The 24,626-nt window shown below is 44.9% G+C and overlaps 1 protein-coding gene across 2 annotated transcripts in view; it reads left to right on the top strand.

Annotated features, from left to right (window-relative positions):
- The window catches only part of exoc3l1 (exocyst complex component 3-like 1), a 93,360-nt gene that overhangs the window by 47,997 nt on the left and 20,737 nt on the right, over nucleotides 1-24,626 (top strand). For both annotated transcript variants that reach the window (XM_048546719.2, XM_048546720.2), the window contains exons 4-8: nucleotides 6,293-6,965; nucleotides 14,337-14,457; nucleotides 17,262-17,387; nucleotides 21,428-21,528; nucleotides 24,500-24,607. In XM_048546719.2, the coding sequence (XP_048402676.1) occupies nucleotides 6,293-6,965; nucleotides 14,337-14,457; nucleotides 17,262-17,387; nucleotides 21,428-21,528; nucleotides 24,500-24,607 (1,129 nt within the window). The remainder of the gene's footprint in view (nucleotides 1-6,292; nucleotides 6,966-14,336; nucleotides 14,458-17,261; nucleotides 17,388-21,427; nucleotides 21,529-24,499; nucleotides 24,608-24,626) is intronic.

Below are 24,626 nucleotides of genomic sequence, written 5' to 3'. Positions count from 1 at the left end.
AGTGAACAGGGGGATAGAAACCACATATGAGCAATAAGTGACGGGTCTAAATAAGAATTTGGAACTGGTGCAGGAATGGTGGGACAAAGGGTCGGTTCCTGTGCTGCTCTGTATTTTTCCATACAGCTGGGTATACTGCAGTATTGGAGCTGCACTGGGACACAAGAAATTTTGGAGCTTTTATTGCTGAAAGCTTTTGCAGCATTGTGTGAAGTAAATCAAACTGGCTTCGGATTGGCTCCTGTGATACTGGGCACCTCCGGTATGACAGGAATGGATCATTCTGCATATGAACTGACATACCAGGTCATTGCGAGCAAGGGCTTGCTTTTAGAGAGTGAATAATCAATTGGGTGTTTAATTATGTAATGCCTGTGCACTGTTTTAGGATGGAGTTAACTTGGAAGGATAATTGTTTGCTCTGCTTCTCTTAGCTTTCCTGAATCCTGTTGGCTGTGGAAGGAACATGTTCCCAGCTCTGTACTGAGGATGCCGGTAATAATATCACGAGTTGAGTTTAGAAAGGAGTCCTTTATCTTTCTTAAGTCAACAGTCAATCAACAGAATGGGACCAATGCCCACTCACCTAGAGGCAGCACCACCACTGAGCCACCCATAATCCAATTTGATAGTGGAAGTACCAGGGTCACAACCTGTTCTATCAAGTAGGCCCAATGGACCCCTGGAGTGAGGCGAGTTAAGGATATTGGATGAGGGAGATTTAGCCACCTTTGGGAGGGGGGTACACAAGGAAGGGGAGTACTATCTATGGCTTTTCCCCCAGTTTTTAAAGCCACTTTGCTCAACTCACTCAGCTACCTGCACCAACTCTTATCATTGATTTTTTTTCATCACGCTGTTCAGATATACTATTGGGAGTGGAGATAATGGGAACTGCAGATGCTGGAGAATCCGAGATAACAAAGTGTGGAGCTGGATGAACACAGCAGGCCAAGCAGCATCTTAGGAGCACTAGGCCCGAAACGTCAGCTTTTGTGCTCCTGAGATGCTGCTTGGCCTGCTGTGTTCATCCAGCTCCACACTTTGTTATCTCATATTATTGGGAGTAGGTGGGATTTGAACCTGAGATTTCTGGCACAAAATTAGGGACACTACCACAAGCACAACCCTATAATAATGTGTACAGGGTAATATTGAGGATAACTGGCCCATTCAACTCAATTATTTGTTGAAATATGATGACCCAACTGACGGATTTGATAGTCACTCACAAACTGTGTTATGGTTGGGGCAATGGGAAGATGCTTGGGGTTGGAAGGAAAGCTGGTGAGTTGGGTGCACACTCTATTTTACACACCTCTGCCCGATCCCACCAAAAGCACGCCCAGAGGGGACAAATAAAATCCATCCCTTTTTTTAAAAAATTCATTTACAGGATGAGGGCATCGCTGGCCACTTATTGCCCATCCCTAACTGCCCGGAGGCTGGTTTAAGAGTCAGCCATATTGCTATGGGTCTGGAGTCACATGTAGGCCATACCAGTAAGGATAGCAGCTTCGTTCCCAAAAGGACAGGAGGATTTTTCCCAATAACTGTCAATGGATTCATGACCGCCATTGGACTCGTAATTCCAGATTTTTATTGAATTCAGATTGCAGACTCTGAACCTCGGTCCCCAGATTAATAATCTAGTAATAATACCACCAGGCCATCACCTCCCCTTAACTACATTGTTATAAAGCAGTAGTTGATCTCAGAGAACTAACACCAAATTCTAACTTCCTGCCTCCCATTCTGTAAGCATGCTATCCAGCATTGCAACACTTCGTCCCTTAAGAAATAAATGAACCGTCATTATGCAAAGATGGCTTTTTTTCTTTTGAAATCTTAACTCCATTATATTACTAATCCATAGCTCATTAATCTAAAGTTACACATTTTAGTCAAATTTTATTTATATACAGCATTGAACACTACCGTTTCTATCTTAGGTAAACATTTTTCTTTTAAACTCGCAATGATTCATCTGCGATAATATTTTCACAAGATCTCTGACTTCAGATATATCGACTTTTCCTTAATTAATGTTAAAGGCTTTTCTTATTTTGTGTCTGACTATCAATTCAAATGGAGTAAGCTGAGCTGATTCATTTGGAGCATCTCTAATATCAAATAATATAAAAGGGGTACCTTTATCCCAATCATTTGGGTAACCGTGGCAATCAGCCCTCAGCATTGTCTTTAGTGTCTGATGCCACCTTTCCAGTGTTCCCTGGGATTCTATAAGACCATAAGACATAGGAGTGGAAGTAAGGCCATTCAGCCCATCAAGTCCACTCCGCCATTTAAATCATGGCTGATAGGCATTTCAACTCCACTTCCCTGCACTCTCCCCGTAGCCCTTGATTCCTTGTGAGATCAAGAATTTGTCGATCTCTGCCTTGAAGGCATCCAATGTCCCGGCCTCCACTGCACTCTGTGGCAATGAATTCCACAAGCCCACCACTCTCTGGCTGAAGAAATGTCGTCTCATTTCAGTTTTAAATTTACACCCTCTAATTTTAAGGCTGTGCCCACGGGTCCTAGTCTCCCTGCCTAACGGAAACAACTTCCCAGCGTCCACCCCTTCTAAGCCATACATTATCTTGTAAGTTTCTATTAGATCTCCCCTCAACCTTCTAAACTCTAATGAGTACAATCCCAGGATCCTTAGGCGTTCATCATACGTTAAACCTACCATTCCAGGGATCATCCGTGTGAATGTCAGCTGAACACGCGTCAGGGCTAATATGTCCTTCCTGAGGTGTGGGACCCAAAATTGGACACAGTATTCTAAATGGGACCTAACTAGAGCTTTATAAAGCCTCAGAAGCACATTGCTGTTTTTATATTCCAACCCTCTTGAGATAAACGACAACATTACATTCGCCTTCTTAATTACAGAATCTACCTGCAAGTTAACCCTTAGAGAATCCTGGACCAACACTCCCAGATCCCTTTGTACTTCAGGATGGTACACAGTGATGTAAAGTGTATGATGCCTAAATTACCCATGATCTCTTTAAATAATTTGGCAGTAAAATTGGACCATTGCCCTGACTGAATCTCCCTGGGTAGCCCGTAATGGGTAAAGAAAGCAAACAACTCCTCCTCAATCTTTGTTGTCTTGACATTCCAGAATGGAATTGCCTCTGGAAGCCTGGCAGACACATCCATTACGGAAAGCAAATATTGGTTTCCACTTTTGGTTTCAGGGGAGGGGACCTACACAATCAATTTGTAACCTGCGTAAAAGGTGCTTCAAATGCAGGAATTGGCATCAAACGCGCTGCTTTTATCACTCCCTGTGGATTTTCTGGCAGCTGACACACATGACAGGTTACAGCAAAATTCAACTACATCTTTATGTAATCCAGGCCCTTGGAAATGTTTCTATTCCTTAGCCTGAGTCTTCCTCACTCCTAGATGACCTCCTACAGGTGATATGTGTGCTACCCACAATAATTCCTGTCTGTATTCTAACGGCAAAACAATCTGGAGAATGTCCACCCATTTCTCATCTGCACTAACCTGCCAAGGTCCCCAGTGCATTCTGATTCCTTTTCGAAGTAGGCTTTACGATATAAATCCTTTATCGTCTCATCTTTTTGTTGTTAATCTTTCAGAATTAAACGCCTCCGCCTGATCCTCTACCTACTTATGTTTTTCTTTCACCATCTCATCGAACAGAGTGTCAGTTAACTGGACCCCAACTCCTTCATTTGTCCCCATCGCTTTACCTAGTTGCTTTCACTTATGGCTGTCACCACACAGTCCAGAAAACATTCCCGGGTATTTTGCTTTTAACTCCTCAGTTCCCTGGTTCCCTTTTGGGTTTTCCACTGTGATGGGCATCACTCCCACCTGTCATCCAGCTATATCGTTTCCAAGAGCAAACTGTATTCCTGGAATAACCAATTTTCCCATCACTTGCACTATCACGTCCCCAGTCTAGATTGGACTTTCCAGCATTATCTTACACGAGGGAGCGCTACCCCTCTCTCCATTTATTTCACAGATTACCACTCGCTCGGGCAATATTTCAGAAGGAGTGCAAATACTTTCATCTCTTACTATTAGAGACTGAATAGCTCCTGTATCTCTCAATAGTTTAACTTCTTTACCTACTCCCCCTGCTCTACCTGAGTAAATCTTACCCACACAGCTGAAGTCTTTGAAAAGAGCGAGCACTATGTTACTGTCCAGCTGGTGACTGGGCTGTGTACTCTGCTGCAGCTCTTCCACTTCTCTTAGGATTTCCTTCACTACCTCGACTAATCCCACTGGATTATCCTCTTCTACCGCAACCTTTTTACCAGTGCCTTTCTTAAGCCACTGTCACTGTGACTTAGTGTGTACCCCTCCATTACAGTGGAAACTCCTGAGGCCTTTCACCTCCTTTCCACCCTCTTGGGTTTCTTTCCTTCACAAATGGGAAACTGTTCCCAGTGTGATCCGCTTTTTGTTTTTCATTGAAGGATCTCCCTCTTTCCCAAGTTCTATCCCTCACGGAATGAAATTGCTGTTGGAGGTGAGATTTCGATTTATACTCTAATGCATTTTCACCCGATATCTCTGCAGCTCTTCTCATTGTTTTAACTTTCTATTCCTCAGCATGAATTCTTATCACTTCTGGAAGTGGGATTTTAAACCCCTCAGCAGAATGTTATCTTTAAGAGTCTCATATATCTGTTCCACCTTTAATGCTGTCATCCATCTCTCAAAGTTGCTCTGTTTAATTCTTTAAAACTTGAATAAGTCTGACCTGCTTCTTTTCTGACATTTCTGAGGTGTTGTCTATATGCTTCTGGTAGCAATTTGTAGGCACTCAAGAATAGCCCATTTTATTCCTTCATGTTCTTTCGACACCTCCTCTGACAGTGCTGCAAACACCTCACTAGCCCTACCTTATCAACTTGGTCTGAATTATCATTACGCACACAGATTTAGTTCATCTGTTTATCCAATTTCTCAAAGGAAATGAAAAAGGCGCCTACATCTTTTTCATCGAATTTTGGTAACATTTTGACGTATTTGTATATAGCAGGCCTTTGGCTATGATGGATTTGCTCCTCATCACTAATACCTTCACTAAGCCTACCTTCCTTCTCCTCCATCCTTTTGTATCAACTTTCTAACTGCCAACTTCCAAAGTTCAAACTCTCTCCCTTCTCCCTTTTCTTCTCTCTCCTCCTTTTTGTTCTGTCAGAGCAATTCTTTCCTTTTCTCTTTCCTCTGCTTTTAACCGTACTGTTTCAAATCCCTTTCTTTCTCTTCAGCTAAGACAGTTCTTTCACTTTCTTTCTTTTCTAATTCTAATTGTCTAATTTGCAATTGAATGTTTTATAACTCCACAGCACTTGACTCTTTCTCTGATATATCAAAATTCTTTTCTCCTTGTCCACAGTTAAATGCAACTCTTGCTAATTCTAGAAGTGTCACCTTTCTCTATCCTTCTGAACATTCTTGGCAAATTTGGGAAGCATCTTTGACCCCCAGTATCTCTTTGGCAATGTTAAGAGCCATTTCCCCATTTTTGATTTAAACAACAAGAAGCAACTGAAATAAAACAGATTTTCCACCTCTCAAGTCAGTTCTATTGAAAGATCCAGGAGAGTAGTCCCCTAGTCTGTTTAAATCTGCTGGAACTTTTTGTATCCTAAATCTGTTCCAATCTGTCCAGTATCTGTTCAGATCTGCCCAAATCCCAGACGAGCCCCCAGCCTGGTATGAAGCAGAGGGTGTCCACCCCATCACCTCTAAGAACTAACACCATATTCTAACTTTCTGCCTTGCCAGTCCACAAGTACTCTACCCAACTTCCCAACAAAATGTAGTGAAGCTTTTTATAAGGTGTGTCTCTTTAAAGTATATTGGTGTGGGTCCTTTAGCTGAGGACAGCTCAGTGCCTTCTAATTGGTTATCATTTGAGGGAAGGCCCCAATCCAGGAACGATGATTAACAAGAGTCAAAAGGTTGGTAGAAAAGGAGGAATAAACTCTGGAACACTGGTAAAAACGTAGACTGAGATAGTAGGAACTGCAGATGCTGGAAAATCTGAGATAACAAGGCGTAGAGCTGAACGAACTCAGCAGGTCAAGTAGCGTCAGAAGAGCTGGAAAGTGATCTAGACCCTTGGCCCGAAACGCCAGCTCTCCTGCTCCTATGATGCTGTTTGGCCTGCTGTGTTCATCCAGCTCTACACCTTGTTGTCTCCAAAAATGTAGACTGCTGTCTAGAATGCAGAGGGCTAACGAACTGACTGACCCAAACCTGATTTCTTCGATTGCAGTCCCTGAGGTTGTGAGTGAGACCCGGCAGCTGATAGAGGAAAGGAGGCTGCTGGAGGCCCATGCCAAGCTGATGGAGATGGAGTGCTGGCGAGACAGCATCCTTCAGCAGCTACACCGTGCCGGGAGGCAGAACACAGAGGGGGAGCAGATTGTCTTGTCGTATTTCGCCGTTGTCGGTCGGCTCAACGAGGAGCTGGCCAAGGAACTCTGGGATGTCGTGAGCTGTGGCCTAGCCCTGGTGAAGCAGGACCCGTCCCTCTTTGTCTCGGCCATTCGCATCATCGAGCGGGAAGAGCGGATCGACCAGGCAGCCATGGACGGCCAAAGCCAGCACCTGTTTCTCCCTCCTGGGAGGCCGAAAAATCTGCGGCAGACCTTTTTTAAAGTTATCGAGCAGTCGACCACGGCACAGTTCCGAGCGAGGCAAACCGACACAAAGGGACCGGGGCTGGCCAATCATCTGGCGGTCTTACACAACAATATTCTCAGCGATCTCAAAGTAGTGAAGCATTTGATGGTGCAGTGCTGTCCACCCCAGTACAACATCCTACAGACCTATGTGCTGCTGCACCACAGTTGCCTTTCGGGGCATCTGCAAGATATTATATCTTGGGACTTAGAGAAGAGTGAGATCTACACAGTGCTGAGCTGGATACGTCACATTTACCACAGGTAGGTGGCAGGGGAGTGGGAGTCTCATACGTGTGCGGCACTCCGATCTGATTCGGGATAGCATTTGGAAGTGCCTTACGTGGTCAATAATATTGTACTGCTGGATGTAGCGGTGTGCCCTTGCCTTGTCATTAGTGCAGACCTGAAGACTGGAAGCTGGCCAGAGTGGACAACAGGCCTCGGTTGGCTCAAGGAGGAATGGCCTCCCTCTGAGGGGCTCCCGACATAGTTAGTCAAGGGTGGCCTCTGATTACGCGGCCAGGCCCTGCTCGGGGTAGTCAGGGCTGGGATCCTGGCCACCCAAAGGAGCTGAAAGTTGGGCAATCCACCAGCGACCTTGACCCTTCCTGGCCTACTGTGGGCCATCGCCATCCCGGAATTAGAGAGGCGGGGGGAGTGCAATTTTACAGGAGATGAAAGTGGGTGGCACATCAAGAATATTAGTGCAGGTGGGAGGTACCTTGAACAAGGGAGTAGGTAGCACAGAGGGCATGCGGAGTTAGTGGCATCGGAGACTGGGTGGGGTGGTGAGGAGTAAGGGAATGCATTGCAAGGGAGGAAGTGCATGTGTTGGAGCATGAGCCTCAGTGGGAGATGGTTGCTGTAGCAGGGATGGAGTGGGAGTGAGGTATCGGAGGCATGACAGTGGACCTTACCAGAGTGGAGAAGGACATTGACCTTCGACCTACAGGCGACCTTACTAAATCTTACAAAACTTGCTATATTAAATACCGTCCCATCGCTATGGTGTGTATTATGTCTGGTTCTGCCCTCTGTTTCTGAGCACATGTAGATTCAGAATAAAGTCAATGAATTGATCGTGTGAATTGAAGTGAATAAATATGATCGGAGAGCCATTATATAGGTCTGACTGCAGCATTGGCATTCTAAGTGTTGAGGCGAACATGATATTCAAGAGCAACAGGAAGCTAAGTCAGGGCAGAGAGATAGCAGGCTTAACTTAAGGGGCTGTCAATGGAATAGTTACAGATGATCTTGGTTCAGGAAGTCAGGGTGTAGAATTGGTTTGGGTGGAATTGAGAAATAGCAGGGGAAGGAAGTTCCGAGTGGGAGTGATTCAGAGGCTCCTGACAGTGACCACAAGAGGTGATTAAGAAGATATGTTGAATGCCTGTGATAATAGGATGGTAATAATTATTGGCGTTTAACCTGTACATAAGCTGGAAAAACTAGATTGCTAAGAGCACACTTTTAAGGAGACATTTCAGGATAATTACATTCACGCTGTGAAGAAAAATTCCAAGGGTTGGACTTACCAGCTCTGGTTAACTAAAGAAGTTAAGGAAAGCATCAAACATAGGGGAAAAAAGGCAAATAATTATTCAAAGCCAAGTTGCTGGTCAGATTGTAGTAATGAGGCCAGTCAGGCGGAACTCATGGAATCTGAGTTCATTGACTGGGGCTGTGAATCTGGTCCAATCAGGGACTCCTGGCTGACAGATAGAAAGAGGAGCGTCAGAGGTTCTAGTCACTCTGTAAGCTGGCTCTGAGGGAGCTGGATCAGTGTCAAGGACTTTCCAAATGTAAATAAAGGGTGACTTGGTAATAGGATGCCAGGTTCTGTAGAGTTATTTCACCGATGACTGATTAAAACACAAAGATTAGCAGAGAATGATTAAAATATTCATCAGGACTAATAAATTACAGCACGAGAAGAATAGCTAGGAACATAAAAAACACATAGTAAGAGTTTCTACAAGAATCTAAAAAGGACAGGACTAAGCTAAGTAAGTACTGGCCCCTGAAAAGTGAGAATCGGAAGTTAATAATAGATTATAAAGAAATGGTGAATGCAATAAATAAATATTTTACTTCTGTTTTTGATTGAGGATACAAAACAGATCCCAGTAATAGGTGGTTTGCGTGTGGAACGTACTTCCAGAGGAAGTGGTGGATGTGGGTACAGTTATAATGTTTAAAAGACACTTGGATAAGTGCATGTGTAGGGGTGGTTTTGGGGGGGATACGGGCCAAGATCTGGCAGGTGGGACTAGTTTAGTTTGGGATTATGGTTGGCAATAGACTGTTGGACCGAAGGGACTGTTTCTGTGCTGTATGACTCTATGGCTCGATTGCAGTCAGAGCTTCAAGAAGTTACTGAAAGACTTTTTCATACTTTACGATGTGACCTGATGGAGTTTTCCCTGATTATAAATTGTGGTATAAAAACAATTCTGAGGAAGGGTCACCGGAGCTGAAATGTTAACTCTGATTTCTCTCCACAAATGCTGCCAGACCTGCTGAGCTTTTCCAGCAACTTCTGTTTTCGTCCCTGAATTACAGCATCTGCAGTTTTTTCGATTTATATTTATAATTTGTGGTAGTCCGTTTCTACTGGTCGCTGAAGTTTTAACAAGAATATAAAAAATTAAGATCTTTTGCACTAAGGACATGGTGGCATAGTGGTTATGCTTCAGCACTAGTAGCCCAGACATGAGGTCAAATCCCATCATATTAGCCTAAATTCTGTTAAATAAATCACTGTGGAATAAAAGCTAATATTTGTTGTAACAATGAATGTTATAAAAACTCATCTAGTTGACTAATGTCCTTTAGGGAAGGAAATTGCCCATTCTTACCAGGTCTGGCCTAAATGTGACCCCATATATGTGTTTAATTGCGCTCTGGCATGGTCTAGTAGACTGCTCAGTTGTATTAAACAGTTATGGAAGAATATAACACAAATACCACCAAACTAACCACTTAATTTCAACATAGGCGCCAGACGTGACAAAAGCACAGTGCAATTAATTCTGCAAGGGCTTACTCACTAAAATCTGGGAAATTGTTAGCAAGGTTGGGAGATTTGTTGTGCAGACTAGTCATGCTCACAGAATTCAAACAATGATCCAGACTCCTCCATCACCATTCCTATTTAACAGGAAGGCAGACCCATTCAAAGTGGTGACCCAGTGGTTATACAGTCTGGAAGCAGTTAACCTCAGAGTCCTCCATTCCTAAACCCTGAACTTCAAACCGTTTGGTGCCCTCTGTCAGCTGACAAACCAGCACCACTCCTCCATGTTGAACACCTTTCTGAAAGAGGGACGAGAGAGAAGGGCAAACAGGGTCAGTGACCAGCGACTGAACAAATGGGAGAGAGCAGGATCAGGAAGCAGTCACCATCAGATAACAGTTTACAGGAGAGAGAACACAGACTCCAGGTACACGACAAGGAGACGAGGATAAAAATCCAATATGGACTCTAAGAAAGTCATGAGGTCATTGGTTGTTGAACAGCTACTGTTAAATACTGTGTTTCAACACTAGTTGAAAGCCTTTCTGGTTCACTGGTCTCTTTTGGGGAGTAGGGCTGCTGTCCTTGCCTGGCCTGGCCTATATGTGACTCCAGACCCACAGCAATGTGGTTGACTCTTAACTGTCCTCTGAGCAATTAGAGACGGGCATTAATGCTGGTCTAGCCAGTGACATCCTCATCCTGTAAGTGAATGAACAAAAACATTATTCACTGGAATGTAGGAGGCTCAGGGGTGACCTTATAGAAGTCTGTATAATCATGAGGGGCATGGATAAGGTGAATAGTCAAGGTCTTTTCCCCAGGGTAGTGGAGGCCAAAGCTGGAGGCAGAGGTTTACAGTGAGAGGGGAAAGGTTTAAAAGGGACTCAAGGGGCAACTTTCTGACACAGGGTGGTTCATATGTTGAATGAACTGCCAGAGGAAATGGTAGGTGCAGATACAGTCACAGCATTTAAAAGAAATGGCCTTGGAATTGGAATTTAGGGAACTAGGTAGAAAATCAGCAACGGGACCTGCAGCACAGTATTCTCCAGATTACTCAGTGCCGTGTGCAAGTGAGTACCAGAAGAGGAAGACAAGGCTGATGAAGGCATGGATGGAAACATGGTGCAGGAAGGAGAGTTTTCTATTCCTGGGACACTGGGGCTTGCTCTGGGCAAGACAACACCAAGCAGATGGTTGACACTTGAACAGAGCTGGGACTGAGATCCTTGTGGCGTGTTTGGATGGGGTTATTGGTTAGGGTATAAACTGGTGCGTCAGGGAGGGGGAACCAGGAGATAATAATAGACTGTATTGCCAGAGTGCAAAGAAATACTGGGCGGAGGCAGATGTTATGAGAAAAGATAGAAAAGCAAATGAGGAGGGATGGCATTTTTGGATTCGAAAACCATAAACACTGAAGAAAAAGTTTGCTACAGAGGGTTGAAAGGACAGTATTGATTTGACTAGACTTAAGAAACAAGAAAGGTGCACAATTACATTGCTCAGTGCAATATATAGACCTGTCACCTCCTGAGCTTATTGCAAACGTGAACAAGTGACACAAATTCCAGAGGTGATGTATGAATGACTGCCCAAGACACCAAGGCTGCATTTGACCGCGTGTAACCTCAAGACATCTGTAGTGAACTTAGTATCACTGAAACTCAGAGGAAAGGTCTCCACTGATCAGAGCCATACCTAGCAGAATGGGAGATAGATGCAGTTGTTGAAAGTCTCAGCTCCAAGGCATCTCTGCAGGAGTCCCTGAGGGTACTGTCCTAAGCCCAAACTACTTCCTCCATCATGGACCTTCCCTCTGTCATAATGTCATGAGTGAGTGAGAGTGTTCGCTGATGGTTGCAAAATGTTCAGCACCATTTGCCGCTCCTCGGATACTTATGTCAATGATCTGTAGAGGCATAAATGTATACAGCACAGAAACAGGCCTTTTGGCCCAACTCGCCCATGCTGACCAGGCTTCCTAAACTGAACTTGCCCCATTTGCCTGCCTTTGGCCCATATTCCTCAAAACCTTTCCTATCCACGTACCTGTCCAAATGTCTCTTAAGCATTGTAATTCTACCAGCCTCTACCCCATCAGGCTGTGTAAGCTCAATGGGCTGGTTTTTACCAATATCCAACAGCTCGCTTTCGTGGGAATATCAGATTTTTATTGAATGTCACTGAAACAAAAGAGACATTTTGCCAATGTTTTGCATCTGGCACTCACCAATATAACACTGTAAAGGGGGAGAAGCTTTTTATTCTGTATGGGAACAGGGTGCTGATTGGTTTAGAGATGAAAAGCTTTAACAAAATGTATCTTTTTTTTAAACACGATTCCACCTGACCAAATCACAGAATGGTTAAATGGCATCATCATTTGTCAGGATGAATTTGCAAAGCACCCCTATTCCTGTGTACGTTTCCATTGGAGGCCACTTGGTGCTGGGGGAGGGGGTTTCGTTGTAAAACAACACTGCATGGATTAATGCCTGTCGTGTTGAATGGGAGTCCTCCCATAGATGCTGAAGGTTGCATACACTGGTGGCCTATCAGTGGATGACAGGGATCGTGGCTCACAGTGTTCCTGTTTAAATTGGCTGAAAAGGTGGCCGCACGTCACCAGGGAGAACAGCAGTAGCTCAACAACAGCAAAGAAAAATAGATTTATTTGCCAAATCCTGTTCTGCCTCCACGATATCTAAGATTCTGTTATCCATTCCTCATTGTTATTCTTGCAAACAAACTCCCTTCTTGAGATATTGTTGATACCTGACTGAACAGAGTATGTCTTCCTGAATAGGGCTGAGCCAGAATTGGACGTCCCTGAGCAGACTCTAGTCTATGCCCCGTGGCAAATACAGTTGCTTCGAGGCTGTGTAGCACATAAAACCAATTTTGAGCCCAGCAGGCGTCAACTAACAAATAGAGAGCTGGGTTTTAATTGGCCTGAGGAGTTGGCATACAGCAGAGATACAGCACTGAACAAACTTGTTTTCAGGGTTTGCTAAGGATCAGTGAAAGGGTGATTAAAAAGTCAAGGGAATGTTGCTGTTAAGGCTGGGATATTTGACAGTTACCAACTGGCGAGAAAGTGTTTGTTTCTGCGTCGGTTTTTTTCTGATTGTCTGCGATATCTTCAACCTAAAACCCGAGACTGGAATGCTCAAACTCTGAACCTTCCCATCAGCAGTATACTTATTAGATATCGTCATTTATTACCCAGACAACAATATAGCTGAATGTCTGAGGCTGGCATCAATGTAACCCTGAGACAGCTCAGTATCATTGGAAGCAACGTCCTTTGGCATTGAGTGATGCTCCTCAAATCCTTACGTGGCAGCACAGTGGCTTAACACTGCTGCCTCATGATGCCAGGGATCTGGGTTCGATTCCAGCCTCAGATGACTGTCTGTGTGGAATTTGCATGTCATCCCTATGTCTGTGTGAGTTTGCTCCAGTATCGTCCCACAGTTCAAAGATGTGCAGGTTAGGTGGATTGGCCGTGCTAAATGTGAAGTTCTGCGGATAGGGTGGGTGCAATGTTCTTTAGAGGGCTGGTGCAAACTTGATAGGCTGAATGGCCTTTCCCTGCACTGTAGGGATTCGATCTGCCTGTTAAGGTGCATTGGGACTATAAGTCCAATACCGTTACCAAATGGTATTGACTGGACTCGTTATCCAGACCACAGGACGAATAATCTCACAGATACGGGTTCAAATCACACCTGAGGAATTTAAATTCAGTTAATTAAATAAATTAGGGACAAAATGATAGTATTTGTAGCTGTGACCATAAAACTACTGCACTGTCGTAGAAATCAATTCTGGTTCATTAATGTTCCTTAGTGAAGGAAATCTGCCTTCTTTACCTGGTTGGGCCTACATGCGACTCCAGGCCCATAGCAATGTGGTTGGTTCTGGCCTCGCAAGCCGCTCAGTTGTATGAGAATCTAGCACCGTGATATACTGTAGCATTTGTAGGAAAGTCACTCACAACCACCTTCTTAGGGGCAATTCGTGGTGAACAATAACCTTGGGCCTTGTTGACGATGCTCACATTCCATGAGTTAATAATTCTTTGATTTAAGAAGATAGCCCTTGCCCTCCCCCAGACAAAAACCGTTGTATACATCAAATGTTTAGATGTCATTATCCCGAAGCTGGCCTGGTAAAATGGACCATTGCCCCTAAAGTAAATTGATAATGAGGAGGTCACATGACCTGCACAACCTGAGAGCTGTAACAGTCCCAAAGGGAATACTTAAAATAGAAAAGAGCTGCAGACCAACAGAGGGAAGGACTAATCGGGAGAGTCAGCACAAACGTGCAATGGGCCAAATGGCTGGGCTGCGTGGTTTTAATGATGAAAAGTCACCCTTTCGCTCAAACAAACCATCCTTCATCTTGCCTCCTCACCACAAAAGAATCTTGCTCAGTGCTGACAGGAAGCCTCCTCCTAGCCAGGGGAAAGGGCCCCACCTCTGAAGAAACCATCACACCCAGTAATTGCCGAGGAATGTTAATCATTTGTGATGTTTTTCCTGTAACGGTGTTATCGCAACCTGGTTTCCTGTTTTCCTATCCTTTTGTTTCTCTCCCAGCCGTCCAAAGATGCTCACTCACCCAGATCTCTCTCCCGATGTCGACATTGTGTCACCGGGACCTCTGATTTCCCAAGATGCCCTGGAGCAGCTGCAGAATAAGTATGTCAGCGCTGTCCGGGTGAGTTTGAGACCTTTTTAAAAGGACTTTTAACTTTGGGAGGGCCCACTGAAACTTACATTTCTCAGCTTCAAAGTGCAAACCTGAACTTTTAAAGTAAAATAAACTACATAGAGTCACACAGCATGGAAACAGACCCTTTGGCGTAACCCGCCCATAAGCCCAAACTAAACTAGTCCCACCTGCCTGCTCCTGGCCCATATCCCTTCAAACCTTTTCTATTCATCTGCTTATCTAAGTGTCCCTATAAGTTTAAGATTAAGTAAAGCGGTAGCTCACTGGAATCATTTAATCTCAAAATCAGATTCCATTGTTTAACGCAGTGTCTTGGGATGTGCAGAGGGGAAAGCAGGCACAACTGCGGGACTCAAAACAACAAAGATCAGTCTGAGCATGGCCCCTGAGGATTACTCACAGTCAGCTGAGGAGAGAAGGAAAACTGGGTCAACAGTCATGTCATAGAGTGTTGAGGAATGAGTCTCACTCAAAGAATTGCATATAATGAAGATCTTCTTGGCCCAACCAGTTCATCTTGACCTTCCCCCATTTGCCAGTCTTATTCCCGAGTCCCCTAAATATCTTTCCATTCATCTTTAATCAACCCATTCACCTTCTGACCCAGAGACCCTCTCCCTCCCCAATTTCCTTTCTCAACAGCCTGTTTGTGCAAGTTATGACACAGCTCTGTGGCCAGCGTGCCCTGAAGTGGGACTTGAGCTCGGACCTGCTGGCCGAGAGGCAGGAGCGCTCCTGCTGCCAAGATGGATTTCACCTCATTCGAGTGTGGAATATGTGGTTAGCGCAGTCAATACCCTTGTTCCTCAAAGCCCGATAACTACAGAATACCGGTTGTCAAATGCACTAGTGACTCTGGGTCAGGTATTTGTCAACAGGTTATATTGGTTGGCCACCCAATTTCATAACTATTGATGTAGCATCCAACTGATACGTCAGCCAAATGATTGGCTCATTCTACCACCTCATGCCTTACAGCGCTTGTGAAGTTTGGCAGTGATTGCCCCCTGACAGGGTATCCTCATGAACATTGAGTTGGTGTAGCTATTAAAGCCTCTGACCTGCCAGAAACAGGCTGAAAGGCTTGGGCTCCAGTCGGACATGTAAAATAGGCCATTGTTCAGTTGGATAATGTTAAGGTTGGCCCATTATATGCTCAAGCAAAAGCTTTATCCATTTTAGTATATCCGTTCGGGTATAAAGTGTGAGATTATCCATTTTGGTCGAAAGAATAGAAAGGCAAATTATTATCTAAATGGAGAGAAACTTCAGAGTGCTTTGGTACACAGGATCTTGGTGTCTTTGTGCACACTTCATCTAAAGCTAGTACGCAGGCACAGCAAGTAAGAAGGAAGGCAAATGGAATGTTGCCATTTATTGCTGAAGGAACAGAGTATAAGTGTAGGGAGGTGTTGCTGCACCCGAACAAGGCATTAGTGAAACCAAACCTGACGTATTGCACACAATTTTGGTCCCCTTACTTGAGGAGGGATGTAAATGCTTTGGAGGCAGTTTAGAGAACATTCACAATATTGATTCCAGAGGTGAGAGTTTTATGGAGAGAGCATGAGACTTATGCTGTCTCGATTTTGGAAGAATGAGAAGAGACTACTTTCCCTGGAGCGTAGGAGGTTGAGGGGTGACCTTACAGAGATTTATAAAATCATGAGGGATGCGAATAGGGTGAGTAGGCGAGGTCTTTCCCCCAGGGTGGGGGGAGTCCAAAATTAGAGGGCATGGGTTTCCGGTCGGAGGGGAAAGATTTAAAAGGGACCTGAGGGGTAACTTTTTCACGCAGAAGGTGGTACTTGTTTGGAATGAGCTGCCAGAGGAAGTGGTGGAGGCCAGTACAATTACAACATTTAAAAGGCATCTGATTGTGTACATGAGTAGGAACGGTTTGGAGGAATATGGGCCAAATGCTGACAAATGGGACTAGATTAATTTAGGATATCTGGTCACCATGGACGAGTTGGGCCAAAGGGCCTGCTTCTGTGCTGTATAACTCTATGACTCTATCTAATTGATGTATATTTAAGATGCTAAAGGTGATTGATGAAGCAAACATAGAAAAGATGTTCTTGTTGTGGGCCAATCTACAATGAGAGGTCGTAGTTTAAGGATAAGGGGCAGTAGATTGAAAACAGAGGTGAGGAGAAATTACTTCTCTCAAAGGGTTGTGTATCTGTGGAATTCAGTACCCCACAGTGCAGTGGATTCTTGGACACTGAGTAACCTGAAGGAGGAGCTAGGTGGATTTTTAATTCCTAAAGGAGGTTGAAGGGCTATGAGGAGCGGGCAGGAAAGTAGAGGTGAGGCCAAGTTGAGATCGGCCATATTGAATGGGGGAGCAGGTTCGAGGGGCTGAATGGCTGGCTCCTGCTCCCAAGTTCTTAAGTGAGATGGAAGGAAAGGTCAGGTCACTCACCCCTCCTCATCAGAAGTGGAAGGGTTGCTCAGAGTGGGTGCTGAAACTGGGAGAGAGCCAGCCGACCGGTCAACAGAATCCAAGCTGAATGGACCAAACAGATTCCCAGATTGAAGATAACCAAGTGTGAAGCTGGATGAACACAGCAGGCCAAGCAGCATCTCAGGAGCACAAAAGCTGACGTTTCGGGCCTAGACCCTTCATCAGAGCATCCAGGCCCAAAACGTCAGCTCTTGTGCTCCTGAGATGCTGCTTGGCCCGCTGTGTTCATCCAGCTTCACACTTGGTTACCTTGGATTCTGCAGCATCTGCAGTTCCCATTATCTCAGATTCCCAGATTGACATTATTTGCTCCCCCTAGGTGGCAGTGTCAGACTGGATGCAGAAAGCCTTGGAAGCTGAAGTGAATGACTGGTACCGAGAGGAGGAGCCTGAGTCTGACCACGAAGGTTACTACCACTCCAGCCTGCCAGTGATTGTAACCCAGGTCAGTATCAATTAGCACCATAATGTGAGTCCGATGCATTTTCACTGCTCTGTGTATCAGGCTCTGTACACAATGTGACATAAATAACCAGGTAAGGGCTGCTGGCTGCTCCTGATGTTTTATCTGTTTGCTTTTATTATCCAACTGGTCTCGTTATCTTCTTTGTTAAGGAATTTTGACCCCCATAATAGACTGAGCTTTCTAGTTATTAATGGCTTCAAGGAATTATGCAGGTAGCACAGGGATATTGCACTGAGGTGGATGGTGGTATGATCTAGATGGCAGTGCACACTTGAGTGGCCTGCCCCAGTATTCCTGTGATTCTATGAGCAGAAGACCCTTGAATTGAAGTTAAGTCTTCAATGAGCCCTTTCCACGCAGGTTGCAGGATAATCAGGCATGTTGGAGTACATTGGAATCATAGAAGGTCATGGAGGTATTATGCTAATGATCTGAGGTCCAGGTATCCAAGCCACACCCTCTAATGTTTCAGTGGCCCCTCTTCACTCCCTCATGCCCCTCGAGGGGGAGGCTGATGGTGAAAAGAGGCTATTCTACTATGCCGGGCAGCATAACTGAACTCGCTCCATCTCTACCAAATACCCATGCAGTTATGGATGAACAAAGCAGAAATGCTCTCAGATGCATGCTCCCACCCTTAACCCATGGATAGTGAAACCAAGTGGCATTGACCTGTAGCTTCCCCTAAGCTCAGATGATCCAGCAGTGGGGCCTGACCACAGGCAGTCTCCTGGAGTCATGACTGAATTTTATCAAGGTATACAAAGATTCAAATATAACTGTTGGATAGTCCCAGGTTAACAGAATGCACTAACCAGGTTCCTGTACTTAACCAGAGCTCCTAATTATTACATACTAGTTAATTTTAATCACAAGTAAACAATTGTGCATGATCTCATATGGCTCTGCTAGTTAAAATTCTAAGCCACTCCTAAAGCCCTTACGTGCATATGGAGACAAACACATAAAGATTAAAAGAATTGGTGTTATGGGTGGAGGAAAAGCAAATACTTCAAATAGTTCAATTGTATCAGTCCACAGGATTCAATAGAATATTCCGTTTGTTTCCTGAGTCCTTTTCACTTCTTTGCAGGAGCCACAGGGTGACTGGTTCACAAATTACAAAGTCTCTGATTTATTGATTTATAGCTTATTCGAACTGGGTAGGAGAAAGCAGCTGGCTTCCTTTAACTTTTACTGGACAAAGAGAGAGAGAGAGAGAGACATACCAGCTCCACTTCCAAAGTCCAAAGGTTTCTGACTATATTGTACATACCCACAAGCTATTCAGCTACCCAGGAACCATTCAGAGAGTTGTCATCAGGCTGATGACATTTGGGATCCTCAAATTGTCACAAACCAATTAGCAACCTGTTGCCAACCAAATCTTTCTCTGTATACACACCCTGGCTCCAAGTAGTCTTGTCCTAAACCTCCCGCACTGCTTGCAAAGCAAGATGTATACACAACCCTTAATGAGTAACTTGCTTTTTAAAGGTACAGCAATTCCTTCCTAAATACGGGGATGGAGAAAGACTAGATTGGTTTAGGTTATATTCACTGGAGTTCAGAAGAATTAAGTGGGGGAGATCTCTGTAAAATTCTAATGGGACTACGCAGGGTAGATGCAGGAAGGGTGTTCCCCATGACCAAGGAGTCCAAACCAGGGGGTTACAGTCTGTCTAAGGATATAGGACTGAGATGTAGAGAAATTTCTCCACCCAGAGAGTGATGAGCCTTTACAATTTATTACCACTGAAAGCAGTTAAGTCCAAAACATTGAATGTTTTCAAGAAGGAGTTAGACATGTGATCTGAGGTGCAGGTATCCAAGCCACACCCTCTAACATTTCAGTGGCCCCTCTTCACTCCCTCATGCCCCTCGAGGGGGAGGCTGATGGTGAAAAGAGGCTATTCTACTGCGTCAGGCAGCATAACTGAACCTGCTCCATCTCTACCAAATATCCATGCACAGTTATGGATGAACAAAGCAGAAATGCTCTCTGATACATGCTCCTTAGCACTAAAGAAATTAAAGGATATAGAGAGAAAGCAGGAACAGGTTACTGAGTTGGATGAATAACCATGACCTTATTGATTAGCTGAGAAGGCTCAAAGAACAACTGGCCTACTCCTGCTCCCGCTTTCTATATTTCCATTTTCTTTGTTTTGAAACAAGCTTTCCCCAGTTTGGTTCATAATCAAAAATGAAGTCAAATGAAAAGATGCAGTCTTTATGTTGTGGATAGGCAGCCCAATCTTGAGTAGTGTACGGGTTCCTGAAGTTGCTGGCTCAGTTAGGGGGACAGCAGCCTCAGTAGGCCCCACCAGGAGAAGTGGATGTTGCTGAGGTGGGAAGGGGTGGGGCCTGAGGCCTGCTGCAGGCTAGCTCCAACAGTAAAACTGTTTTATTGGGGTTGGGGGTTTGTAAGGTGGGCGAGTATCAAAAGAGGCCCTGCCCACAGGGACATTATTGGGCCTCAAGCCCTGCTTCCAGTGCCCTCTTTAGGCCAGTGAGCCTGACCCCTCAAGGCTAATGGTGGAAGTCTGCCTGCGTTCGACATGCAGCCCATAGAGCGGATGTAGCAGTTGTCACCCTACTGTCTGCAAAATGTTGACAGCGCCGAGTTAGAGCTTTTAAGTATGCGACAGTTCCTTGGAATGAGCAGCCCCTTCACACTCACTCCAGCCCCTAAGAAAACGCCTGTGCACTGATGTGGTTCCCCTCTTAATTACCCTTCCCCCACTCCTCCGCTCTCCTCACCTCTACCCCTTTGGCTCATCATAACATTTTAGGCCTTGGTGTTTTTTTACGATAGAACAGAGAAAGAAAAATTATTTCCTCCACTGGAACATTCTGGAATGAGCAGATCTATTCTGCCTTAAATTTAGAGCTCTCTTGTTCCTGGCTGATATCGGGAAGAGGAGGATCAGTGTAGACACGATGGGCCAGATGGCCTCGTCCCACACTGTGCAGGGATTCCATGATTCTACTCAATGACAAAGAAGCAGCCTTTCACTCACTTATGGTAGTAGAAATCTGGACTTATCTCCCCCAAAAATGGGGAGGCTGGGAATGGAGTGAGAATGTCAACACTGATAATGGAGGAACACAACAGGCCAGGCAGCATCAGAGGAGCAGAAAAGTTGACATTTTGGGTTGGGATTTCTGAAGAAGGGTCCTGACCCGAAACGTCAGCTTTCCTGCTCCTCTGATGCTGCCTGGCCTGCTGTGTTCCTCCAGCTCCACACTCTGTTGTCTCTGACTCCAGCATCTGTAGTTCTTGTTATCTCCTTGATACTGATAATGTTTTGTTCAGCAAGGATATGTGAAGGGCTTTAGAGGCTCATCAACTGTGATATTGAATGATGTTACAGGCAGAGGAGAAGAAAAACCCTTTTTCTGTTCCTCTCCTATGTTCTTAATAAGACCAGTAAACTGATGGGCAATTGACAGCGCCTTTCAAACCCACAATCAAGAAGGCAGTAGATACGAGGGAACACTGCCCCCTGCAGGTTTCTATCCGAGGCACTCAACATCCTGCCTTGAAAATACATTGCCGTTCCTTCAGTGTTGCTGGTCAAAATCCTGGAACTCCCTGCCTAACAGCTTAGGGGGTGTCCCTACACCTCAGAACGGAAGTGGTTCAAGAGGATAGCTTGCCACTACCTTCTCAGTTGGAAATGACCAATAAACACTGGCCCAGTGATTGACATCCATGTCTGAGGAATTAACTCAGAATCGAGATGGTGATTCTATAATTAGTATGGGTCATTACCTCAATTTGTGATACTCATGGACACTGAGCTACTAGGTGGAAGTGTGTATAACTTTACCAACAAGAGAAAAGTATTCGATAGCACAGTTTCTGTATACAGCTTTAGTCAGAGCAATAATAACTGAAATTTTAAGGAATATGAGCAAATAATCAGACGATGGGACCCACTGATGCTGGTTGTTATAAGTTGCCTTTAGTGAATTGTTGTCTTGATTTTTGAACTTTGACCTTTGCTATCCAGATGCTGGAAGAGAATGTCCAGGTGGCGATGGTCATCAGTGACTCTCTCAGGGACCAAATGGTCACAATGGCCCTGCAAGAACTGGAGTCTTTCCTGTGCAGGTAACTGAGGAACGTAGGTAATGTGCAATGGTTTGTACCCTGACAGCTCATTATCGTGACCGTCAAAATGTGAGAAACTGTCCAGAATGTCACACTTCCCTGACCCAAAATTGTCGATGTTGGATAATAGTGTTTCAGTGAGGGATAAAATTGAAGAGGTGTTTGAAAGAGACACTGGACAGCTCAAGTAGCCAAAATTTGATGGTATCAAATTGGTGATATGTTCACCAATGCAGGTTTATTCAATCCAGTAGGAACTCTGCCAATCTCTGTCCCCGCATTCCCAGAAATCCTGGCAAGACCAGCCACTGACAGCATCTTTCCAGGATACCTGATGATCGTTGCAATTGGCAATTAAGAAAATGCGAGCCCAAGTTTACCCGAGCAACTGTGAGCCATTTGTTTTGGTCTTTCGGTCAAAGATTCAATAGAACATAGAAAAGTACAGCACAGTACAGGCCCTTCGGCCCACAATGTTGTACCGTGGAATAATCCTAATCCAAAAATAAAATAACCTAACCTACATTCCCCTCAATTCACTGCTGTCCACGTGCATGTCCAGCAGTTGCTTAAATGTCACTAATGACTCTGCTTCCACGACTACCACTGGCAAACTATTCCATGCGCTCACAATTCTCTGGGTGAAGAACCTCCCTCTGACGTCTCCTTTATACCTTTCTCTTAACACCTTAAAACTATGACCCCTTGTGGCAGTCAATCCTGCCCTGGGGAAAAGTCTCTGGCTATCGACTCTATTGGCTATCGACTCTATAAATATGAAGGTTATGTTCATTTCCATGACTGTGGCTTGCAACGCGGATGTGTGGCTGGGCGACTGTCCCGTTCAGCAGTGGGGGAGGGCAGCACAAATTTGTGCGACCCTACCCATCTCTTAAAGCCAGCCTGTGCCACTTGAAGTCAGACTGCGCTTCAGAAGAATGTGGTGGATTCTAGCTGCTGCTAGGGTCAGGAGCTGTAGTGTGTCGGAAACATTGAAAGACCTTCGGGAAGGACGCAAAATAGTGCGGCACATGAGTTCGTGAAGCCTCCAGGTTTTCAGAGACCGCACTGGAGTGACCGCTCACCTGCAAATTAGAGATAACACAGTGTGGAGCTGGAAGAGCGCAGTAGGCCAGGCAACATCAAAGGAGTAGGAAAGCTGGTGTTTCAGGTCGGGACCTTCCTTCAGCAAAAGAACCTGCAAATTCGAAGGTGACACCAGGAGATAGCACTGGGGGTGAGTGAGGGTGGCACTCCCAGCTCAGTGCAAGTCCAGCTATATGTATTTCTCTGCATAGCACCAGAGTTAGGCTGTGATTGATGTTACAACCCCTGGGCTCAGCATTCTTCCAAAAAACATGTATTCATGATCAACCACACCATGGTGATCTGCATGGCCCTTTCCTTGAGCGAACCCCTCACAATTTCTCACCAAGAACAGACCAGGGCAGACTTATACAATTAATAGTAGGGTTCTAGGGAGGGTTGCCAAACAAAGAGATCTAGTATGGCAAATACATAGTTCCTTGAAAGTGGAGTCACAGGTAGACAAGGTGGTGAAGGAGGCATTTGGCACATTTACCTTTGTTGGTCAGTACATTGAGTATAGGAGTTGGGATGCCATGTTGTAGCTGTACAGGACATTGGTGAGGCCACTTTTAGAATGCTGTGTTCATTCTGGTCACCCTGCTACAGGAAGGATGTTGCTGGGTGCGGAAAATGTTTACGAGATATTTCCAGGGTTGGAGGGTTTGAGCCATAGGGAGGCGGTGATTAGGCTGGGACTACTTTCCCTGGAGGTTCGAAGGCTGAGAGGTGAACTTATAGAAGTGTATTAAATAGGGCGAATAGCCAAGGTCTTTTCCCAGGGTGGGGGAGTCCAAAATTAGTGGTGATTGGTTTAAAGTGAGAGGGGAAAGATTTAAAAGGGACCTAAGGGGAAACTTTTTCATGCAGAGGGTGGAGTATATATGGAACTAGATGCCAGAGGAAGTGGTGGAGGCTGGTACAATGACAACATTTAAAAGACACCTGGATGGATATATGAATAGGAAGGGTACAGAGGGATATGGGTCAAACGCTGGCAAATCGGACTAGAATAGAAATGGCAGGATCTGCAGATGCTGGAGAATCTGAGATAACAAGGTGTAGAGCTGGATGAACACAGCAGGCCAAGCAGCATCAGAGGAGCAGGAAAGCTGACGTTTCGGGCCTCGACCCTTCTTCAGAAAAATGAAGCAGGAAAAAATAAACATTCTTCATTTTTCTGAAGCAGGGTCTAGGCCCGAAACATCAGCTTTCCTGCTCCTCTGATGCTGCTTGGCCTGCTGTGTTCATCCAGTTTTACACCTTGATATCTCAGACTAGAATAGATTGGGACATCTGGTTGGCGCAGACAAGTTGGACTGAAGGGTATGTTTCCATGCTGTACAACTCTGTGACAACCAGCCCTCGCATAACCAAATCCACCAGGGCTAGGGGCCCACGGATTGTGGCTTGAAGTCCTTATCATGAGTCAAATGCAGTATCACATTGCACCAAAATATTCCCCATCCAAGGATACTTCTACATGACCTTCCTCATAAAGTCTGAAGATTTTAATTATTCACCAACTCTGTCTAATAGATAGTAATGGACAGAGATTGTGCGCAGTTTGTGGGAGATGGAGATAAATCACATATAAGATAAGATAGGAATGGATTTCTGCTGAATTTCGCCATTTCTGGAGATTGGTAGTGGTCCACAAGCTTTGATCCCTCACTAATAGAAGGAGACTCCTATAGCCTCTAGTGGACTCTGGTTCGTTAGCTTCTCTCTATTAGTTTACATGACCACAAATGCTGCTAGACTTGCAGAGTGGTTTATGCTGGATACAGATGGCTGCCCAGTGAATAATGGGGGCAGTGAAAGCAATGGGAGTTCTCTCTGAACCTTTTCAATCTTCTCAGTTCTTCATGGACTCTTCCCACAGGTTCCGAGAGGCAGTGATCAGTTATGGCAAGGAACGACAGAAACCCTCACAGCCCAAGTACTACCTGCTGTACCTGCTGGCTGCTGTCAACAACTGTATCGCATTCAGGTATGTAGGCAGCAGAGAG

This window comes from Stegostoma tigrinum, chromosome 16 (assembly GCF_030684315.1).
Source record: "Stegostoma tigrinum isolate sSteTig4 chromosome 16, sSteTig4.hap1, whole genome shotgun sequence".
NCBI classification, from domain to species: Eukaryota; Metazoa; Chordata; class Chondrichthyes; order Orectolobiformes; family Stegostomatidae; genus Stegostoma; species Stegostoma tigrinum.
This window is presented reverse-complemented; position numbering and strand designations above follow the sequence as displayed.